General features: G+C 46.0%; 4 protein-coding genes across 5 annotated transcripts; 1 reads left to right on the top strand and 3 right to left on the bottom strand.

The window, feature by feature from the left end:
• On the bottom strand, positions 1,870–3,956 carry LOC8069276 (F-box/kelch-repeat protein At5g26960). The gene has a single exon (XM_002448904.2). The coding sequence runs from the start codon at positions 3,330–3,332 to the stop codon at positions 2,055–2,057; it is 1,278 nt and encodes a 425-aa protein (XP_002448949.2). The 5' UTR covers positions 3,333–3,956; the 3' UTR covers positions 1,870–2,054.
• On the bottom strand, positions 4,132–9,370 carry LOC8069275 (protein Rf1, mitochondrial). Its single transcript, XM_002448902.2, has 2 exons — positions 4,860–9,370; positions 4,132–4,612 (listed from the first exon to the last, which is right to left on the bottom strand). Exon 1 carries the CDS (start codon positions 9,088–9,090, stop codon positions 6,697–6,699), a length of 2,394 nt encoding a protein of 797 aa, XP_002448947.1. The 5' UTR covers positions 9,091–9,370; the 3' UTR covers positions 4,132–4,612; positions 4,860–6,696.
• LOC8085618 (phosphoglycerate mutase-like protein 4) lies at positions 9,551–11,738 on the bottom strand. The gene is made up of 6 exons (XM_021461618.1): positions 11,626–11,738; positions 11,034–11,084; positions 10,795–10,911; positions 10,508–10,651; positions 10,104–10,179; positions 9,551–9,928 (listed from the first exon to the last, which is right to left on the bottom strand). The coding sequence occupies exons 1-6, from the start codon at positions 11,725–11,727 to the stop codon at positions 9,699–9,701; spliced, it is 720 nt and encodes a 239-aa protein (XP_021317293.1). The 5' UTR covers positions 11,728–11,738; the 3' UTR covers positions 9,551–9,698.
• On the top strand, positions 18,688–21,280 carry LOC8085617 (phosphoglycerate mutase-like protein 4). Of its 2 annotated transcripts, none has more exons than XM_002450185.2 (7): positions 18,688–18,779; positions 19,016–19,195; positions 19,707–19,757; positions 19,872–19,982; positions 20,111–20,269; positions 20,629–20,704; positions 20,880–21,280. In XM_002450185.2, the coding sequence occupies exons 2-7, from the start codon at positions 19,082–19,084 to the stop codon at positions 21,113–21,115; spliced, it is 747 nt and encodes a 248-aa protein (XP_002450230.1). In that variant the 5' UTR covers positions 18,688–18,779; positions 19,016–19,081; the 3' UTR covers positions 21,116–21,280. The 2 variants fall into 2 exon arrangements, with proteins under 2 accessions (XP_002450230.1, XP_021316659.1); XM_021460984.1 differs by having other exon boundaries at positions 18,689–18,776; positions 19,013–19,195.

Genomic DNA, 23,373 nt, shown 5'->3' with positions numbered 1-23,373 from the left:
CAGTGAGATCGTTAAAAAAATAAGTTAGGGTTTCCAAATCAAGAGGGAAGGATATAGAAGGGGAAGAAATTACTTGCCTCAAAAGGGCTTAGATCCACACAATGAGAGAGAGAGAGAGAGGATCATCAGACCACGAATCGATGAATAACAAAGTAGAGAAGAGGAGATGGAGGTTGAGCATACACCAACAGAATCGACTGGCAGCAATGAGTGAAGAATCGAGGGGGTGGCTACGGGAGAAGGGAATCAGTGGTCAATGGCGCGGAAGAGGGAGGTAACCTGAGCGAGTTCATGCCATCTCCCGACGGCCGAAGTCCCCATACACGCGCGCACACAGGAGCACGGAGCGAGCCAGGCTCGCCGGAAACGGCCGATTCCTGCGTTTCTTGAGAGCCTGGCTGAGGGAGGACTTTTGCATGACCACAACCTGGCTGAGGGGGAGAGACAGGCAACCAAACAGGCGTTCCCTGCATCCGATGAGCCTGATTGAAGAGGATGCAGGGAACCAAACATGCCCAAAGCACCCACGAGCCTACAGTCTGATGTTTCGTTTCTCGCTAGATAGGCTGTCCATTTTTGTTGCCTTGTACCTGGCTCTAGAAGGTTCTAGCGCGCTCGTGAAAATTCTGCCACAAGCGCTAGGGTTTCGTTCTCCTTTTATCCCCCTCCATTGTCTGCTTCTCGTCCTCCTTGCTCTAACACCTCTCCGTCGCTCTCTCCCACTCGTTTACCTCACTTCTCCTCTCTAGTTGTCGGTGGTGTGGTGGTAGGGGGGCCTCACTCTCATGCGTGTTGGGCTGCAACAATAAGCTGTTGCTGCTGTTAGTTTTTTTTTTTTTTGAAGTGGCACCCATGATGTCTTGATGAGTTTTGGACACTGGCGCCAAGGTCCATGCTTTCAGAGCTACAGTCGCATCTCACTGTGCTAGTGGATCGTAATCCAACCTGTATCCACACCAAACAAGTCTTGGCAAGTAGCTTTTGTTAGCTAGACTAAATCAATCCAAATATTGTGGAAACCAAATTGCTATTGTCTGTGATCTATCTAATGAAACAAACCCAATCCATTTGGCAACATGTGGATTCAATCCATTACATATCAATTTCCAAACCAATAGCACCTATGCAATGGGTTGTATGCTCGCCGTCGCGGGGCTACTCGCCCACACGTATGCCTGCGGGGGCCACTGCTCACCGCTGGGACCGCTGCTTGCACTCATCCTCGCAGGGCCGCTCGGACTGTTGCTCGTAGCTTACCGTCGCGGGGCTGCTAGGGCCGATGCTTGTAGCTCGTCTCGCACGCGCGCGGCCATGCTTGTGTGAAGCGGTGTTGGGGCCATACGGTAACGAGCTAGGTTGGGCATCGTATGAAACCTAAAAAGTTGTTACTCCCATCCCACCAAACCAGCCCAATCCATCAGCCACACATGATCCGGTTCAAGGCACCCATGGAAACCAGCGCTTTCAACCTAGAGCCATCGGATGCACAATTCAAACTGTTTAAACCATTGCAGCCTAATCCATTAGTAGTGTGGGTCGCATCTCACGTGAAGCCAGCTGTTCTTGCTGCAGTGCGGTGTTGCGGAAGCAAGCACGAAACATTATTACGAAACGTTCGTTTTCCTGCTGGGAATGGTTTGAGACAAAAGCGTAGCATTTTCATTTGTATGTGATAATTATTGTCCAACCATAAACTAAATATGTTTAAAAAAATCGTCTTTAAGATTTGATGTGATCAAAAAAGTTTTTAAATTTTGAGTGAAACAAGGCGAGAGATTTTGCACACACATCACAAATGTTTTCCCGCTACCGCCCGCCCGCCGCACAAAACCAACCATGAAAACGCAAGGGCCAACGAACAACTACAGATGAAACAACCTATCCGGGGGTCAAGAACAGCAACAAGAAAATCCACTGGGCAGCGATCGATTTCCCAACAGCAATCCCCACGATGACGACGACGTTGCTTCACATCTCATCAATCCAATGAAAAAAAAAGAGACCTTACAATGCCAGTCAACTCTTCTTGGACACGCCAACCAACGGTGCCGGTGTCAGCACTCGACGGCGGTGCACGCGGCGCGCCGGAAACCGGGCGGCAGATCGGACGCGCGGCTCCACCTGCCACCGCCGATGTCGTACACCAGCACCAGCCCTTCCACAGCGCCGCCCGAGGCCGCAGCAGCCGCGGCGTGGCCCCTCACGGCGGCCACGTTGACGACCGCCGCCACGCGGTCGGCGCCCACGCCGGCCATCGCCACGCGCACCGCCACGCCCAGCCCCACGGCGCCCCGGGGCACGGGCGGCGCCTCGAGCGCCACCCACCCGCCGCCACCCCTGCCGCCGCCGCCGTGCCACCGCCAGAAGGAGAGGTCCACGGCGTGGCTGGCCACCACGTAGAGGTGTCCGTCCCCGGCGCCGCACGCACCCACGACGCAGCCGCCGCCGGGCACAGCCCGCGGGCGCGCCCACGCCCAGGCGCCCGACGCCACGTGCAGCGCGTCCACCGACCCGGCGCACGCGTGCGCCTCCACCACCGCCGCCGTCCCTCCTCCTCCTCCTCCTCCTGCCCCCACGGCGACACCTCCGGCGACGTAGAACACGCCGCCGGCGCCGGCACCCGCGCAGCCGTACCTCCGGCGCGGTGCCTCCGCGACGACGCGCCACGCGTCGGCGGACGGGTCGTACTCCTCCACCGCGGCGGTGCGCGCGGACCCGCCCGCGACGTAGATCCGCGCGCCCACGGCGGCCGCCGCGAACTTGCTCCGCGGGAACAGCGTGGGCGCGCACGCTCTCGCCGCGCCCGTCAGCGGGTCCACCCGCAGCGTGGCGCCCCGGCCGACCAGGTACACGTGCCGCCCCACCGCGACGGCGCGCGCGTGCGGGGGCAGGAGGAGCGGCAGTGGCAGGGGCAGCGCGGCGACGTCGAGCGAGGAGGAGGAAGCGGAGGCGTGGTGGAGGTGGAGGAGCAGCGCGCGGGCGGAAGAGGAGGAGGAGGAGGAGGAGACGGCGAGGAGGCAGGGGCGGAGGCGGCCGCGCGCGCGGCGGAGGTGGAGGAATGCCTGGGACGCGAGGAGGGAGGCGAAGCGGCGGCACACGGCGGGGAGCGACGGGAGCGAGGCGCGGGGCACGCGGGCGAGGATCTCGAGGAGGAGCTCGTCGGGGAGCGCGGCGATGGGGGGCTCCGCCTCGGGGTCGGGGTCCTCGGCGTCGGGGACCGAGACAGGGACGGGGATGGGGACCGGGACGGCGGTGTGGCGGGCGGGGTCGGCGGGGATGCAGGACCTGGCGAACCACGAGAGGCCGCGCGGGTGGCAGCTCTCGGCGGCCATGGCTGGCTAGCCGCCAGATCGGGGAGAGAGCGCAGCCGCAGCTGGAGTCTCACCTCAGACCTCAGTCACTGCATCCCGTGCGTTGGCGTTTTGGGGAAAGCCACTGGGCACGGGCGGGCGTGGGCTTGCTCTGTGTTTGTTTGCGTGCGGTTTTGTTTGGATCTCCATTGATTCGCTGGGGGGTTGACTGATGATTGGGCGCCGTCGAAGCGGCGGGCGCGGGCGAGGAGGCGGAGCAGCGCCGAGTGGGCGAGGTCCGGGTCGGCGTCCCCGAGCGCGGAGACGGCGGCGGCGAGGCGCGCGTCGGGGAGCGGGGCAGGGAGGAGCGCCGCGAGGGAGCGGGACCAGGTCGGGTCGGTGGAGCACGCGCGCGAGCGACGCCGCGAGGGAGGGGGCGATGGCCGGGCTCGGTCTCGGGCGGTGCGGGAGGAGCGGGGTGACGCGGGGCACGAGCCTCGCTGACATCAAACGCTGCGGCGGCGGCCGCGGTCTGCGAGCGCGAGCGCGAGGTGGAGGCGGCGGCCGGCCGCGGCGCGAATCGATGGCCAGCCGAGCGCACGCAGCGGCACGCTTTTGTGTTTGTGCTGCATCGTGGCCGTTGGACGGCGAGGCTGGAAGCCCTCGAGCCGCATCCAACCATCCACTGGCGCCCTTGGAGTCGGAGGCGGCAGAATGGATTGCTTGCATTGAATCAGAAGATTGCCATTTCAGTTGGGAGTTACAGTACATTGGAAATTGCAGGACACTGATATATACATCATCTCTAAAAATTCAGGCACATGAAATTTAGCAAGTCACGTTTCAAAAAGCCAAAATGACTTACAACTTAAAACGAAATCCTTGCAATACAGAGCGTCTGTGCCATTCAGTCTTTCGGTTAACATGTACAAGTTGTTCATCATTTGCACTGATGACAAAGTGTGAGCCTCAGGCGTGCTTCCTCCAACTTCAATTGTACGAGAAAGGGAGCAACATTTGTTGTTGAGGACAGAGGCAGACAGTAGACAACGACAGTGGTTTATCCTGTCACGCAGAGTTGCCACCGGCCATCGCCGACAAATGCATCCTGCAGAAAGGAAGCCATCTTCGTTGATGTGGCCGACGTCCGCGGAGTTGGCGAGGATCCAATGGCGGTTGCCAGTGGCCGCCAGAGCTATGCAAGTGTTGGATCGGATTCGCCCTCGGCTCGCGCATCCGAGGGAGGATGGCTGTTCTCTGCCCAGCTAGCCTAGCCTCCCTCCTCGCTAGTTCTCCGTGGCTGCTTCACAATGTCACAGTTTCTTGATGCAGCACCAGAGGAAGATCAGCAGAGGTTTTTTCTTTCCCGGATTTGGAAAGAAAAATCCATGTTTGATTCAGAACAAGTTTTGATCAGTGAAATGTAACATATATTTTTTTCTGATTGTTAAGCCTATTTGAAGCTTCAGTTTTAGTGTCTCCCATATTTGACATGAGGAGATGAGGACATTAGCTGATTACCAATGTGTTGTTGAGGGATGAAGGTTAAGAATGAGATTTGCAGATTACCAATGTGTTCTTGCACAATCTTGTTCAAGTAGGAGACACAGCGCTCATTCAACTGACTCGGGCTCTCTCCACCACCCTGGACACAATTACAGATTTTGATAAGATCTTCAAATGAGGTACAGAACTATAGATATGGATTTAGCATTGTTGCAAGTGGCTAAGGGGAAATTTCGTGTTGTTTTGAACACATCCTGTTCAGTTTTAACTAGCAACAGCAGGTTGAAAGCAGCGCTAATAGTCATGGCTTCAGTCAATTCAAGATCTGAAATAAACAGAGGCCGTTGTGACTTGTAAAACAGAGGATGAACAAGGCTGAAAACGCACAATGACAAGTGTTGCGGTTCCATGCAATTCTACTGCTGAAATATGGTACAGTACACTAGCTGTACAACACATAGTGTTAGTGCTAGAGCTGGGATGGGGAATGTTCATCACATTGTGCATCGTGGTTTGAGTGCACAGACGTTATCACAACGTCTTGCTGTCTGCCAGCCTCATTTACCTCAGGATCATTTGTCCCTGGTCATTCGTCAATGATGAATCCTGTAAGAATTCCGCTTTCTGGGAAACAAATGATAATTGCTGAAATGAGTGAATGACATTAGATGGTTGAGCTCCTATATAGGAGTACATCTAATGGCCACGAATGCTGGCCTACAGGCTACAGGCTCAAGTACAGAGATACATTGTACCATTGTTTTCTACTAGTGGTGGTCCAAATAGAGGCTTACTATGATTTTCTAGGCAGTACAGGAATGACAGATATGAGTTTCAGACATGAAAACATTTGGGAGTACTAGTATGTTTCGACTAACCAGATGGGGTAGACATGAAAACACTAACGTTACTGTTAGAGCTTGTTCTTATTCTCTTAATCCATGGAATTACAGAGAGTAAACGCTGCTAACAGTGAAGGAACCATACAAACCAGAAAATATACAAATTTCAACAAGGATCAAGAGGTTCAGGTCATTGTTCTAACTGAGACACCAGGATCTCTTACAAAATAATGCAACAATAAGCAGAGAATGTTGTGATACCCACTGATGTTTAAATTGATTTCCCCTCTAAACATAACTGTGGCTGAACAAAAGATAAATTTCACCTGGTGAACTTGATGCTGAAGTGCACTGAAAGGACACCATTTCTCTAGACAGTTTCTTCGAACAAAGGAGGCCATAGATCATGGTCAGTAAATTAGAGCAGGAGACAGATATAACCACTCCAAAAAATTTAAAATTCACTTGAAGATGTATCAGCACAGTTAACATAATGTTTGTTAGTAGGCTTCCATAGGATAACGATATTGCAAATGTTAGCTGATTGCGGAGGGGAGAAAAAAAATCTAACCTCATTTCCAATGAACTGGGAGATCTGCATTATGCACCATTGCACTCATTATCAACACATCATATGGAAAGGCGGATACTGTGAGATCCTTAGGGAGCATCCTACAGGTAACTAATCAAGACAATAAAGCAATATAGACTGTTTCGGTCAACATAGCTTGTGTGAGGAAAAATATAAAAAGCGTTTTCCACTGTTAACAGTGTGGGAAAATACCCAAGCTTAAATTATGGCTGAGAGTGCAGGGTTCCTTCGCAGATTATGCAATAAAAGGCAGACTACGGTGTTACTCATTAATTTGCAAACTGATTCCTTCAAAAGGTACCTAAGATTTGCCACAGGATCTACCTGTTTATAAACTTGAGGCTGAAGTGCACTAATAAGAGACATTTCTCTAGAGAATTTCATCATTCAAAGCATCCAAGAAATTCACATGCCACATAAAGATGATCAGCGCAGTCGAAAACTGAATTCATTTCTAACATAATACTCATTTCTTGGCTTCATTAAGGACACGATACTTTTCAGGCAGAGACGTTGCATGGTGGTGGTATTCATCCCTCGAGAGAAGTGATATAAGCATGGCAGTAGTGGAAGCTTCAAGTGAGAAATTCTTCTCATCAAGTTTGGAGAGGTAAGCCCCGGCCCTGGTTATGTCACCTCTATGTAGCAACCTCCTAACTAGAGCGTTTAACATACGTGAGTTTGGAGTAGTACCACTCTTTTCCATTGCTGAAAACAGATCATCAAACTCCTCTAGGTACCCTTCTTCTATGAGATTTTCTGCTATTAAGCAATACGTGAAGACATCCGGAACCAGACCATAAGAAGAGATGGTAGCGAACAAATGCATGGCATCTTCATTTCTACCACTTTTGAACAAAGCCCCAATCATAATGTTGAAAGTAGTAATTTCAAGCTGAAAATCCTTAGAACACAGGCTCTGAAACAATTTGAATGCTTCATCAACACAATTATTTTTGGAAAGACCATTCAGAATTATGTTGTATATCCAAATATTCCACTGTTTTCCACTTGTGATCATATTGAGATAGAGTTCCTTTGCTTCAGAAAATCTCCTGGTTGTAAACAATCCATGCAGTATAGTACTATAAGTCACAACTCCAGGAGTAATGCCATTGCGCAACATTTCTCGAAAAACACCATATGCATCATCTATCCTGCCAGCTCTACAGTAGCCATGAAGCAAGGTATTATAAGTCCATTCATCAGGTTTCAAGCCAACTGAGAGCATAACATCAAGTGACTTTGCTGCTTCATCAATTCTACCAACTAAGCAGTGGCCACCTATTAATGTAGTGTATGATATAACATCAGGCCTCGTGCCCACACGTTCCATCAAGTCAATGAGCCTTTGGGCTTTCATAACCTGTCCTTTTGTGCACAAGTTACACAATATGGTGTTGAAGAACACGACATCGGGACGGATTCCTTGATTCAACATTTCAAAATAAAATTCCTTAGCTTTCTCCCATTTGTCTACGGTGCACAGTCCATAAACTAGGGAATTAAAAACAAATATGTTAGGAGCCACTCCTTCGTTCATCATCTGGTTGAATTTAAGGACAGCATCGTCCACCCTGCCTAATTTGCATAGTGCATCTATTAGTGCTCCAAAGTTGACTACATCAGGACTCAACCCTTGCTGCTTCATTTTGTTAAATATATGCATTGCCTCATCTATCATTGCCTTCTTAGCATATGCAGTGAATATTATGTTGAAGATGTGATGATCAGGTGAAAGACCATTTTCTACCATCAAATTTAGGAGATCATGCATTTCAGAAAGAGCACCTTTGGTAGCATATCCATGAATCAAAATGCCATAGATAGCTACATTAGGTTTTATGCCCTTCCTAATCATAGAATCAAAAAAAAATCTAGCTTCTCTGCATCTTCCATTATTGCATAGGTAGTTCAGCAGCGAACCATAAGTATAACAATCTGGCTTGAGACCGTGTGCAGACATTTCTTCGAGCATTCGTACCACCTCTTTCCACTTCCCTATAGAGAGGTATCCATGGATCAGACAATTATATGTGTCATTGTCTGGCTTAACACCTTTATCAATCATCTGCTGAAAGACACCCTCGGCCCTATCAACCACTTGAGCTTTGCACAGGCCATCAATTACTGTGGTGTATGTCACAACATTCGGTTGAATCCCCCGATCCATCATTTCAAGAAACAGGTTGTAAGCTTTGTCCACTTGACCCTCAGTAAAGAAACCGTTGATGACGGTGGCGTAGGACACCACATTTGGTGGGCAGCTTCTACCTTGACTATCAGCCATCATGTGGAGCAGCTCAAGTGCTTCCTCAGCTCTCTTTTCATTGCAAAAACCCTTGAGAAGTGTATTGTATGATACTACATCTGGCGTGCAGCCAAGCTCAGGCATCCGTTTGATCAAAATGTCCATGGCCTCACGCAACCTCTTTGCGTCACAGAGACCCTTGAGCAGTTGATTGATGACTATGTTATTCACCCTCCAGCCCGACTTAAGGATGAGACCAAATGTGGCGAAGCCATGCTCCAGGCGGCCCATGCGGCAGAAGCAGCCGATGAGTATGCTGTAGGTGCAAAGGTCTGGAGTCACCTTGATGGTGCATTCACGGATCATTCGGTTGAAGAGGGAGACGACGAGCTCTGACTCTGTGGTGGAGGAGCGCCGGCCGGAGACACGAGACACAGCGGTGAGGAGGTGGTTGAAGGCAATAATCGAGGCAGGCCTGGCGTGGGTAAGCAATCCGTCGAACAGCTTGAGCGCATCATCGAGACCGAGGCTTCCCGAGCGGGCGCGGGAGCCGATGACCCGCTCCAGCTCCAAGCACCGGTTGCTGACGGCGCTCACGCGGCCCGACATGCCGACGGGGCGCCGCGGCGCGGCTACGGGCCCGGCGCCGAGAGGCACGGACGGCACGGCGTCGCGTCAGTCTCCGGATCGATCGGGGAAGCAGAGCAGCAGCAGCACACGTGAGGTGGCCGGAGCCGCGCGTGCAGTGCCGTGGATTGTGTGAGGTTAGGAGCTGGAATGGCGGGCGGCGGCGGCGTGGGCGGTTGGTTTGGCGGTGGCGGTGGCGACGAGTGACGGGCGATGGGAAACAGGCAAAGTCCTCGCCTCCGCAACGCAACGTGCTCTTCAGAAGCCGACTTTTTTATTTTTAACATTTTTATGTAATCAATACTATTTTAATATTATTAATCTGGTTTGAAGAGTTTTTACGTTTTTGCGGTAGTATGAGTCACCTGTTCTTCGGTCTTTCGCTGTCACCGACATGTGCCAAACGAAGCTCAATGAAATTTCAAAATCCACAATTATTGGTTCTTTTTTAAAGACAATGGAACAAAAAAGTTCCAATATCAAAACCACTTTTCGAAGATGATTCATTCCACAATTATTCGTTCTGAAACCGTATGACTGCATGAGCAGCAGAAACTGAACTTGTTTTTTAAAGGTTGAAACTGAACTTGTTAGGCTGAGGCCCCATCGCCCCCAAACGAGTTCTCCAGAAATTCATTTCCTTTGAGATGGCCGACATCTCCACACCTCTCGAGGGTCCACTGGCCGGTGACGCCGGAGATGCGGAAAACGTTCAGCGAAGTGTTGGGGATGTGCCTACGGATGGAGCTGTTGGGTGGGTCAGGGTGCCGGCAGAGCTCCAGTATGGATGCACCGTGGGAGACCACCACCACTCGCTCCCCTGTCAATGTAGTTAGTTAATACCAGCATTAGCAGAGATTCCAAACACTTGGGAGTTCAGAATTTGTAGTGAGCAGATATTCATAGGGATTGTTCTGATTAGTTAAGCCTATTTGAAGCTTCAGTTTAGTGTTTCCCATAATAGACATGAGGAGATGAGGACATTTGCAGATTACCAATGTGTTCTTGGGCAATCTTATTCAAGAAGGAGATGCAACGCTCCTTCAGCTGATTCATGCTCTCTCCACCACCCTGAACATCAGTGCAAGTTTAGATAAGACCTTCAAATGAAGTACAGAACTGCAGATATGGGTTTAGCATTGCTGAAAGTGGCTAAAGGGGAAACTTGTGTTGTTTTGAACATTCTATTCAGTTTTTTAACGAGCACTAGCAGGTTGAAAACATTCTATTCAGAACCACAGATATGGGCTTCAGTCCATTCAAGATCTTTGGCAAGGCTGAAAATACACAGTGGCAAGTGCTGCGGTTCTATGCAACTCTACCACTGAAAATATGGCAGAGTGGATGTAGATCTTGACAGTTACCATTTCAATTCCGATACACGGAGCTGCATACTTACGGGCAGTTCTTGGTTTCTGCTGTCAGGATCAGAACCCTCGGTAAGCTTGAAGATATCAAAGCCTCTGAAAGAATCTGGACTCTTAGCCACAGCATCGTCCCACTTGAGGCCTTGGAGATACCCCATGTGCCTCTCTCTCAGCGCCTGATTCGATCAGTACCACCTGAGACACATAAAAATTGTTGCTCAGACTTGAGAGGGGGACCAAATACATAATGTACTGTACGTACTCTGACTCTGTTCTTTCCTTCAAATCAAACAAAAAAACAACAACAACAACAGAGAGCACTTACGTTTGGTACACCGCAAGCTTTGGCTATGATCTCTGCAGTCTCAGCGGCTCGCTTCAGATCAGAAGAGTACACGGCGGCAGGCTTGGCTTCTCTTGACAGTCGGCGGGCCACCTTAGTTACACGGTTCATCATCAGGTTTTGGTAAAAAAAATACAGTGTGAGAGCTAGAACACTGGGATTTGGAAAATTCTGTCACACTCTGCATCGCGGTTTGAGCAAATAACAGACATTACCACAACGGCTTGCTGCCTGCCAGCCTCATTTAGCTCCGGATCCATTTGTCCCTGGTCATTTGGTGAAGGATGAGTTCTGTAAGAATTCCCAGTTTCTGGGAGACATAACAATCACTGGAATGGAAGAATGGCAATAGGTGCTAGGTAGTTGAGCTCCTACACGGATGCACAAGCTAAGGCCTACAAGCTTATGTACAGAGATACTGTACCAGTACCACTGTTTTTGTACGTAGTAGTAGCAGTGGCTCAACAGATCAGAGAGGCTTGCAGTTGCAGGCATATGTGTTTGTCGATCGGGCATGAAAAACATTTGGCTGCAGTATGTTTGGACTGACTGACTGACTGACGAGATGGGGGTGCCATATTTCACACGCACGCCATGGGCAGTAATCTGGCAGTTGAAGGATGAGCCAAAGCTCTCGTCAACCATGCATTTCACTCTCAACAAACACCTCCCTCCTCTCGACTCGTCTTGTTTGGGACTTTCATGGGAGATACTACTACAGAATTAGCTATAGCAGGCACAGAGCGACGGCGACGAATCAGCAGGACTCGGGAGGGGAGGGGAGGGGCGGCGACGGAGCGGACGGACCTGGACGATGCGGGAGACGTTCCACGCGGTCTCCCCATGCCGGACCACCACCACCTCCGTGGACAACTCCTCGCCCTGCCCCTGCGCAGGGGTGGGCGACATGGCTGCCTCTCGGGTGGTGGCCCCTACGTCCCTACACCCACCCTACCTTTATATGCCTGTGGGCCTTGTTTAGTTCACTCGAAAACCAAAAAGTTTTCAAGATTCTCCGTTACATCGTATCTTGCGGAACATGTATTATGAAGCACTAAATATAGACGAAAATAAAAAATTAATTGAACAGTTTGCCTGTAAATCGCGAGATGAGTCTTTTGATCCTAATTAGTCTATAATTGGACAATATTTGATACAAACAAACAAAATGTTACAGTACCAAAATCCAAAAACTTTTCACAACTAAACAAGACCTAACTCTTGTGGACCGCTGTCTTTGGACGGAGACGATGACGGGGACCTTTGTTCCATACAATATCAGAACCATTTTTTTTATGTATATATAAAAGATGGTTCAAAACACTATTATTCGTTGTGAAATTGTATGGCTGCATGAGCTAATGAGAGCCGCTGAACTATAGCAATTAGTTTCATATGGGTGTGTTTGGTTGGGCTCCTAGACTGAGTTTTGGCTAGCTTGAGCCAGATTTTGGTTGTTTGGTTTGCAGGCCAGCCCATCTAGCTAGGCTCCAGGAGGCCACCCGTACATCCGGAGCCAGGCTCCAGAAGAAACACGGGTTGGTGTTTCTTCTGGAGCCAGGCTCCGTCTGGTTCCGCGCATGGCCTCTAGGGTAGGCCCGCTTGGCCTTGGCCGACCATCGAATAAAAGGGGAAGCTTCACCACTTGGCTAGGTTTTAGGGCTGCTGTTCACTTGTTTTCTCTCTCGAGCCGCCGCTCTCGGTCGTTGCTTCGCTTTCGGTCGCTCCGTCCCCGTTTCCCTCCTCCTCGCTATTCCATCCCAGGCAGCGGAGGTCGTCGATGTTCCTGGTAAGAACAACGAGCAACCCAGTATCAAAATCTTGAAATTAAGGGTACCTAGCTTAGGATTTTCCTCATTACATCTCGAATCGGAAGCGAACCAAACTAGAACTGAAATCAATCGCTGAATCCCAACAAAAGGGGATCAATTTCTTCGGTGCTAAACCTAAAACCCTAGGAGATGGAGGGATTAGGAGCGATGTAGATGAGGTCGTACCTCGAAAGCAGCGTCGTCGTCGGAGCCGCCGTTGTCGGACGCCTCCCCGTGTTGGACGGAGTGGCCAAGGGGCGGAGTTTCATCTTAGAATGCGAGAAACACTCGCAACCAGTGCCCCTGGCACCGGTGCAGGCCACGAGAGAAATTAGCAGGGATCATTAGATCTCTTCTGTATGTCATGGTTTAGTTCGTGGAGTTCAGGACAGTGAATCGGTACAGACAAATACAAGAAGGGATAAAAAATACTACTAAAAGACGGAGGAGAGCAAGGGGATGCTCATGAGTTACTCACCTCGTCTTAAAACGACAGTCGAGCTCGGCTTGTGCGTATGGCCGTATACGGTATACGCGAAGTGAGAGTGAGTGAGCGAGTGAATGGACGTGCTGCTCCGGGTGTTGAGAGTGAGCACCCGAGAGTGCCTTTTTATAGGCCAGAGTGCTCAACTCTTGCCATTAGAAATGATACTGTAGCGCATGGCTACACAGGACAATAGGACGGTGCTGCAGGTGGTCGGTGCTAATTTGCATGCGAAGGACGATGTCTCATTTGCATGCACGGTGCATGTAAATGGACGGTGCCTAATCAACGTGTCCTTGCATGCAAGTGCATGCAAATGGACGGTGCATGTTGTCCTGCATGCATGCATGCATGAGATATATTCATGTGTGTGGGTGCACTGCTATGCTTTCTTGCATGTAAGTTTGCTGGTACTTGCTGTTATTTGTGCGCGAAAAAAATATGGATGGTGCCCAGTTGTGCGTTGCGACTTGCTATCTTTTTGTACAGCAAAAGAGGAGCGAGGAAAAGGTGAAAGGTGGGGCCCGCATGTCGCGGTGCGCGCACGAGCGAGTGCGTTCGGCGAGGGGGGCCGGGTGCGAGCGCGCTGCGGCGCTGATGGTGGTGGGGTCGGCGCACGCGCCGTTGCCGGGTGTTGAGCAAAACGAGCGAGAGAGGGATGAGCAGCAGGCATGCGATGTTGATGCTATGTTGTGCAAGATATATTGGAAGATAGAAAACTGGAATGAATGAAAAAGAATTGAAAGGAGATAATATAGAGCTCAAATGATTTATAATTTTTGAAATATATAATTTTTAATACGAGTGATTTTTAAATGTGGATTTTTGGGATGTTACATGGTTGGACCCGCTAGAGTTTTTTTTAAAGAATTACACAGTATGTAGAAGAAGAAAAAATATCAGGATAACTTTGTAAGGTAGAAATTAATTTCACAAAAGTCGTACATAAAGTTAACAATGGTACAGAGAAACTAGAGTCGGTTTATTTTGGTAAAAACTTGCAGGATACACACAACTGGGACAAAAATTCTTACGTTTCAAAATAAACGAGGACTGGATGATATCAACACTGGTACAAAAAACTTAACTATGACGGACGTTTTTCATTTTCCGTGGCGAGTAAAGGCGTTCGTTGTGGATCTAAAATCACAGTTAATCGTAGCCTCACCGCGCCAGTCGCATATGCCTGCCACGGTAAATTGATTGACTGAGGCGGACAGGCCGCCTTGATTAATCATTAAATAGACAAAAAAAACAAAGCCCACCAGTGAGCCCATTTTCTGAGCCAAGTGGTGAGCCTAATCCCGGACCTAGTGCCCACGCGCCGCCGCCGCAGATCCGGGACAGCCCTTGTGTGCCTAGCCGCCAGGGTGGGAGGAGGAGGCTGCTCTGCCGCTGATCTGGCCGCGCCCTAGTGTGACTGGCCGCCGGAGAGGGAGGAGGAGGTGGTGCCACTGTAGATCCAGCCGCCCCCGCGCGCCTGGCTGTCGGAGAGGGGTGAGGGGGGCGTTGCCCAGATCCGATCACCCCCACGCACCTAGCCGTCGGCGAGGGACGGGGCGCCGCCGCGGATCGGGCCACCCCTTCTTTTCCAAAGTTATTGTAATCTTCTTCTTCTTTTTTTCCTTCTCCTTCTAGTGGAGTAGATTGACACTAAGAATTGTGGTTAATTATGCAACTGATCTATAGCAGGTGCAACCACATGCTAAGATATAAAAGTGGGTTGTTTATGGGAACCATCATGCTAACCAACCAACACCATAATCGACCAGATGATCTCGATAACATGGCCTTGTTTAGTTGTACCTAAAAACCAATTTTTTTTCAAGATTTATCATCACATCAAATCTTACAACATATACATAGAACATTAAATATAAATAAAAAACTAATTGTACAGTTTGCCTATAATTGACGAGACAAATCTTTTAAATTTAATTAATTCATGATTAAATAATTATTATCAAATACAAACAAAAATATTATAATATTGTTCGCACACGAACACGTCACTTGTGCCCCAGTGACGAGCGCGATGCGCAAGACACGTCGCAAAGGGAGTCTTGTCGGGAGCGCGATACGCAAGACATGCCGGCGAGAGCTCTTGAAACCCGACACCCCACGCTCCCGGGAGGGACCCCATCAGGGAGAACGGCGGCGATGGGCTGCCCTAGGTCGGCCTGACCGCCTCTACGACCTTGTGCTCGCTGTTACAACAAAGTAGACGGCAACAACGAAGAACAAGAAGCAAAAACTAGAGAGAAAATAGTAGATACAAAAATATAGTAGATTGGTATGTCGATTGTGTATTGTTAATTGGCCGTCACCCTTTGAAAACGGATCGGATACGAACGGATATCATTGATATCATATTTGTTTTCATATTTTTGGTCGAATTCGGATTCGAATACGGATAATGTCAACCATGTCGGATAAGATAGGATTAGATGTCGACATTATAAATATACAATTTAAGTATTCGAATACGGATACGGAATCGGATGTTGAATATTCAGACTCGAATACGGACAGATTTGAACCCCTCTAAACGAATTCGGTCTCGAATACGGTCAGAAAATATTCGTACCGTTTTCATCCCTAATTTATAGGGCGGCTAGTCTTTCCTATCTCTAGTCTCTGGACTATAGAAGGAAACAATTCCGATCCAATCTAACCTGTTACGGCTACCAATTCCAAGCCGGATTGTGGTACATACGAATACATGCATGTGTGTGCTTTAACTTGCCTATATCCGACTTAGGAGTATTTATCTACGGTAACCAGGACTCCTCCAAAATATAATAAATATCCATCACGTAACCAGCACTTGGACTTGGCACTCTTTTCCCTTCCTTCCTTTCATGCAGGATCTCAACTGGCATGCACCATATACGTGAAGAACTGGAGACCCTTTCCGTATCGTACAGGTATAATACTCCTATGCTTGTGTGTCCACAGAAGATCTGGCTAGCTTGTCGTTACTGTGTTTTCCAACAAAATCATTATTCTTTCTCTTCATTTGCTTTAACCACCGTACAAATTTACCAATGTACTAATCAACAGCTAAAACACTTAATTGATCAGACACTTCTTTAAATATTATTTTATAGCAGAATTAATCAAACTAAGGCACCCATCACCAAATCAGGCCTTGTTTAGTTCCAAAAAATTTTGGGAAATCGACATTGTAACATTTTCGTTTGTATTTGACAAATATTGTCCAATCATGGACTAACTAGGCTCAAAAGATTCGTCTCCTCAATTTTGACCAAACTATGCAATTAGTTTTTATTTTTATCTATATTTAATACTCCATGCATACGTCTAAAGATTCGATGTGACGGGGAATCTGAAAATTTTGCAATTTTTTTTTGAAAATTAAACAAGGCCTCAATTTATAAGTCAAATTTGGCTATCAACAAATACCAAAAACTATGCGGGGCTGTCGAAGATGTCAGACCTTGTTTAGATCAAAAAGTTTTTGAATTTTGATACCGCGGCACTTTACATCAAAACGTTTTTGAATTTTGATACCGCGGTACTTTTGTTTTTATTTAATAAACATTGTCCAATCATAAAGTAACTAGCCTTAAAAAGTCTTACGATTTATTTAATGCTCAATGCATATGTCGCAAGATTCGATGTGTTAAAAAATTTTTGGTTTTTGGGTGAACTAAACAAGGCCTGAGAGTGCCAACCGTGTCAAGTGTGAACATGTCTTTATTTAGTTCTAAAAATTTTTACAAAATAGACAATGTATCACTTTTATTTGTATTTGACAAATATTATTCCATAATGAATTAACTAGACTCAAAAGATTTATCTCGCAAATTACAGGCAAATTGTGTAATTAGTTATTATTTTTATCTATATTCAATGCTTCATGCATGTGTCGCAAGATTCGATGCAACAGGGAATCTGATTTTTTTGGAATTTTTTTGGGAACTAACGCATTGTTTACTTCAAAAAAAATTATAAAATAAGAACAATAGCACTTTCGTTTGTATATTTGACAAATAGTCCAATCATGGGCTAACTAGGCTTAAAAAATTCGTCTCTCAAATTACAGGTAAACTGTATAATTAGTTATTTCTTTTATTTATATTTAGTGTTCCATGCATGTGTCACAAGATTCAATGTGACGAGAAATATAAAAAAATTTGCAAAATATTTTGAGAACTAAACAAGCCAGTTGTCTTTTCCCTTCCCTCGATCGGTGGTATTTTTCAAAAAAAAAAAGTTTTTGTTCCATCACATCGAATATTTGATGTATATATATAATATTAAATATAGATAAAAAATAACTAATTATACAATTTGCGCGAGATAAATCTTCAAACATATGTATAAAACACTAAATATAGATTAAAAAATAACTAATTATGCACTTTGCATATATTTTGCGAAATAAATTTTTTTAAGGTTAATTAATCAATGGCTGGATTATTATAGTTATAAGGCCTTGTTTAGATGCATCGAAAATTTCAAAAGTTTACAAGATTCTCCATCATATCTAATCTTTAGACGCATGCATGGAACATTAAATATCGATAAAAAATAACTAATTACACAGTCTGTCTGTAACTTGTGAAACAAATCTTTTGAACCTAGTTAGTCTATGGTCGAACAATAATTATCAAATACAAACGAAAGTGCTACATGTCAAGCTTCAAAAACTTTTGGCATCTAAACAAGGCCTAAATGTACTACACTATTTATATATTTTTTTATTTCATGAACTAAGAGCAGGTACAATAATGGCTTACAGCCAAGCTAATGTTGATGTGAAGGAGAGAAGAGATGAGAGATGATAGTTTGGTTTTTATATAATCATTAAATTGGGCACGGATGCATAAGTAGTAGTGGACCAAAATAGCAAGTGTTGTGAGAAGAAATATGAAAGAGAAGATATTTTAAAGACAAGTATGAGATAATTTATTGTATAACTTGACTCTAATCACTTGGCTTAGCTAAATATTTAGCTCTATTATTGACCTTGCTCTAGGCCTTGTTTACTTCCAAAAAATTTTGCAAAATATGAATAGTAACACTTTCGTTTGTATTTGACAAATATTATCTAACTATAGACTAACTAGGCTCAAAAGATCTGTCTCGTCAATCCCGACCAAACTGTGCAATTAGTTTTTATTTTCATCTATATTTAATACTCCATGCATACGTCTAAAGATTCGATGTGACGGGGAATCTGAAAAATTTTGCAAAATTTTTGGGTAACTAAGGGGGTGTTTGGGACTGCTCCACGAACTCTGCTCCATAAACTCCGTCGTGGAGCAGCTCCACAAAAAACTGGAGTTCGTGGAGTACCTCTTTAGGTGCTCTCACAACTCCATCCTTTTTCTCGAACTGAATGCGTGGAGTTGAAACCGTTTGGCTAAAAAACGTAGAGCGAAGCTAAAAACATGAAACAGAGCAGCCCCTAAACACGTTGGAGTTTGGTGATGGTCAGCAAGGCAAGCACAATCACGTATCTGAAGAGGACAGAGAATATGCCACTGGTGGCTAATTTATTAATCCCTCGACTCTCTCCCAGTCATCCACTCCGCCCACACGGCCACACCCACAAGAAGACCGGCGGGCGGCGGCGACTTCAGGTCCGGCCGGCTTCCTGGAAGCTGCCGTTAACCCCGCAGCCGCAGCATATATAAGGCCTTGTTCAGTTTGCAAAAATTTTGGGTTTTCGACACTGTAGCACTTTCGTTTTTATTTGACAAACATTGTCCAATCACGGAGTAACTAGGCTTAAAAGATTCATCTCGCGATTTACAGATGAACTGTGCAATTAGTTTTCGTTTTTATGTATATTTAATGCACCATGCATATGCCGCAAGATTCGATATGACGGGGAATCTTGAAAAATTTTTGGAAACTAAACAAGGTCTAAAATAAAAGGTACAGTTGGGTGTAGGACCCTAGGGGCCGCCACAAGCACAAGCACCCACCGAGAGCCATGTCGCCCACCCCTGCCCCTGCGCCGGGCGCCGTCGCCGGCGAGGAGTTGTCCACGGAGGTGGTGGTGGTCCGGCACGGGGAGACCGCGTGGAACGCCTCCCGCATCGTCCAGGTCCGTCCGTCGCCGCACCTCGTCCCAAGTCCTGCTGATTCGTCGCCGTCCCTCTGTGCCTCTGTCGATAGCTAATTTTGGAGTAGGTAGGTAGGTAGTATCTCCAAACAAGACGAGAGGTGCTGAGAGTGCATTAGTGCAATCGTTGACGAGAACTAGGCTCATCCTTCAACTGCGAGATTACTGCAATTGTCCATGCGTGCGTGTATTTTGATGTCCCCCTCTCCCCACCCCCTCTCTATCAGTCTAACCATACTACTCCCAAATGCTTTCATGCCTGACAAACACATACTCTCTCTGTTGAGGCACTGTATCTCTGTACTTAAGCCTGTAGCCTGTAGGCCTTCAGCATCCATGTAGTAGAAGGCTAGGAGCTCAACCACCTATTGCCATTCTTCCATTTCAGTAACTGTCATGTTTCCAAGTTAAAAAAAAAAAGAAAAGAAAAAAAAAACTGTCATGTTTCCCAGGAACCGGGAATTCTTACAGAACTCATATCTGTAATGACCAGGGGCAAATGGACCCGGAGCTAAATGAGGCTGGCAGGCAGCAAGCCGTTGTGGTAATGTCTGTTTGCTCAAACAGCTATGCAGAACGTGACAGAATTTTCCAAATCCCGGTGTTCTAGCACTGACATTGTATTTTTGACCAAAATCTGATGAACCTTGTAACAAAGGTGGCCCGCCGACTGTCAAGAGAAGCCAAGCCTGCCGCCGTGTACTCTTCTGATCTGAAGCGAGCCGCCGAGACTGCAGAGATCATAGCCAAAGCTTGCGGTGTACCAAATGTAAGTGCTCTTTGTTGTTGTTGTTGTTGTTGTTTGGTTTGAAGGAAAGAACAGAGTCAGAGTACGTACAGTACATTATGTATTTGGTCCCCCTCTCAAGTCTGAGCAACAATTTTTGTGTGTCTCAGGTGGTGCTGAATCAGGCGCTGAGAGAGAGGCACATGGGGTATCTCCAAGGCCTCAAGTGGGACGATGCCGTGGCTAAGAGTCCAGATTCTTTCAGAGGCTTTGATATCTTCAAGCTTACCGAGGGTTCTGATCCTGACAGCAGAAATCAAGAACTGCCAGTAAGTATGCAGCTCTGTCTATCCGAAATGTGAAATGGTAACTGTCGAGATGTACAGCTACTGTGCCATATTTTCAGTGGCAGAGTTGCATAGAACCGCAGCACTTGCCACTGTGTATTTTCAGGCTTGCCAAAGATCTTGAATTGACTGAAGCCCATATCTGTGGTTCTGAATAGAAGTTTTCAACCAGCTAGTGCTAGTCTTGTCAAAAAAAAAACCTGCTAGTGCTAGTTAAAAACTGAATAGAATGTTCAAAACAACACAAGTTTCCCCTTTAGCCACTTTCAGCAATGCTAAACCCATATCTGCAGTTCTGTACTTCATTTGAAGGTCTTATCTAAACTTGCACTGATGTTCAGGGTGGTGGAGAGAGCATGAATCAGCTGAAGGAGCGCTGCGTCTCCTTCTTGAATAAGATTGCCCAAGAACACATTGGTAATTTGCAAATGTCCTCATCTCCTCATGTCTATTATGGGAAACACTAAACTGAAGCTTCAAATAGGCTTAACTAATCAGAACAATCCCTATGAATATCTGCTCACTACAAATTCTGAACTCCCAAGTGTTTGGAATCTCTGCTAATGCTGGTATTAACTAACTACATTGACAGGGGAGCGAGTGGTGGTGGTCTCCCACGGTGCATCCATACTGGAGCTCTGCCGGCACCCTGACCCACCCAACCGCTCCATCCGTAGGCACATCCCCAACACTTCGCTGAACGTTTTCCGCATCTCCGGCGTCACCGGCCAGTGGACCCTCGAGAGGTGTGGAGATGTCGGCCATCTCAAAGGAAATGGAAATGAATTTCTCGAGAACTCGTTTGGGGGCGATGGGGCCTCAGCCTAACAAGTTCACTTTCAACCTTTAAAAAACAAGTTCAGTTTCTGCTGCTCATGCAGTCATACAGTTTCAGAACGAATAATTGTGGATTGAATCATCTTCGGAAAGTGGTTTTGATATTGGAACTTTTTTGTTCCGTTGTCTTTAAAAAAGAACCAATAATTTCGGATTTTTTGAAATTTCATTGAGCTTCGTTTGGCACATGTCGGTGACAGCGAAAGACCGAAGAACAGGTGACTCAAAAGAAAAAAAACGTAAAAACTCTTCAAACCAGATTAACAATATTAAAATAGTATTGATTACATAAAAATGTTAAAAATAAAAAAGTCGGCTTCTGAGAATTTTTTTTATTTTTAGCCCAAATTCAAAACATATTTCAAATTTAATCCGCTTTTGAAAATATTTTCAAAACTAGGCCGTTTGGACCCGCCACCATGCATGGCGGGGCAAATACACAGAACCCCACCATGCATGGCGGCGGGTTACTACTGCTGACGTGACATAGTTTAGGGGACATATGCTGACGTGGCTGACACGTGACGGAGTATGTGACAAAGAGTACCCCGCCATGCATCATGGCGGAAAGCAACCCCGCCGCTCATCATAGCGGGGTGCTCCTTTCTCTGCGTTGCAACACATCAGTGTCTCTCTTCTTCGCGGTTTCAAGCTCGAGGACAATAGGGCCTTGTTCAGTCTTGAACGAAAAAAATTTCGTAACACTGTAACACTTTCGTTCATTTGTGATAATTATTTTCTGTAAATTATATTAATTATACAGTTTGCCTGTAAATTACGAGACAAATCTTTTAAACCTAGTTACTTTATAATTATTTAATAATTATTAAATTAAAACGAATTTGCTAGTCAAAATCTAAAAAGTTTTTGATCTAAACTAGCGCAGACCATAGTGTCGAGTGGAGAGAGAGAGGAGGCAGGCTACGCATGGGCAAGCTGACATGACGCGCCGTAGGGTTGTCAGCTTGACTTGCGCACTCGTTTAGTTCCGAAAAAATTTAAAAAAATTTTAGATTTCCCGTCACATCGAATCTTTAGATGCATGTATGAAGTATTAAATATAGACGAAAATAAAAACTAATTGCACATTTTGGTCGGAATTGACGAGACGAATCTTTTAAGCTTAGTTAGTTCATAATTGAACAATATTTGCCAAATACAAACAAAAGTATTACGGTGTCGATTTTTTGGAACTAAACAAGGCAAGCCTGCTCACTTTGGCTAGCAGTAGTGTGAACTATGGCAGGGAGAGGCAAACTCCACATGAGTAGTCTAGGGTCTTGGGACTTGTTTATAGTTCTCAAAAAAAATTTGCAAAATTTCTTTGATTTCCCGCCACATCAAATCTTTAGACGCATATTTTTAACTTTAAAAAAATTTATTCAAAAATTAGATTTAAATATCTATCTAATGATACTAATTTTATATTATAATTATTAATATTTTTAATAAATATTTTATTAAAAAAATTTTAGAAGAAGCAAAAACAACAAATATTTAGGAATAATGTGCGCCTGCTTACAGCAGTGGCAGTGTGGCTGCAGGGTGCTGCGCGCAGCACTGGGCGCGCATGCTGTGCACGCGTGCTGCTACAGTTATCTGTCTTTCTCGTTCCTGAATGTCTGTCATTTTTTTTGAAAAATAACTTTGATTACATATATATTAAAAATATTAATATTTATAATATATAATTAATATTATTAAATAGAAATTTAATTTTAATTTTTGAATAAATTTATTTAAAATTAGAAATTGTATCTTTTATAAATTAAGTCAAAGTTGTTTGCACTGTTATTTGTGACTGCATGGCTTTAAGAGCTTTGAAATACGGAGTATTCTTTAGTTTCTATTTAATTGTCGTTTTTTCCCGTATCACCAGTTTGACTCGATTTGTAAAAAATCTATGGTGTTGGGCCTTGTTTAGATTCTCCGTCACATAAAATTTTTAAACGTATATTTTTAACATTAAATAAATTTATTTAAAAATTAGATTTAAATATCTATCTAATGATACTAATTTTATATTATAAATATTAATATTTTTAATAAATATTTAATCAAAAAATTTTTATAGAAAGCGAAAACGACAAATATTTAGGAATAAAGAGGTAACACAGTACAACACACTTGCGCTACTGTGGAGCAGCATACTGCGCAGCACTGTAGCACACACTGCGCAGCACTGTAGCTGGTACTGTGGTACTGTCGTACTGTAGCCTAGTTGTACCGTGTTACCTTTTTATTCCTAA

This window comes from Sorghum bicolor, chromosome 5, assembly GCF_000003195.3.
Source record: "Sorghum bicolor cultivar BTx623 chromosome 5, Sorghum_bicolor_NCBIv3, whole genome shotgun sequence".
Classification (NCBI taxonomy): Eukaryota; Viridiplantae; Streptophyta; class Magnoliopsida; order Poales; family Poaceae; genus Sorghum; species Sorghum bicolor.
Note: the sequence above shows the minus strand (reverse complement) of the source record. Positions and strands in the feature narration are given on the sequence as shown.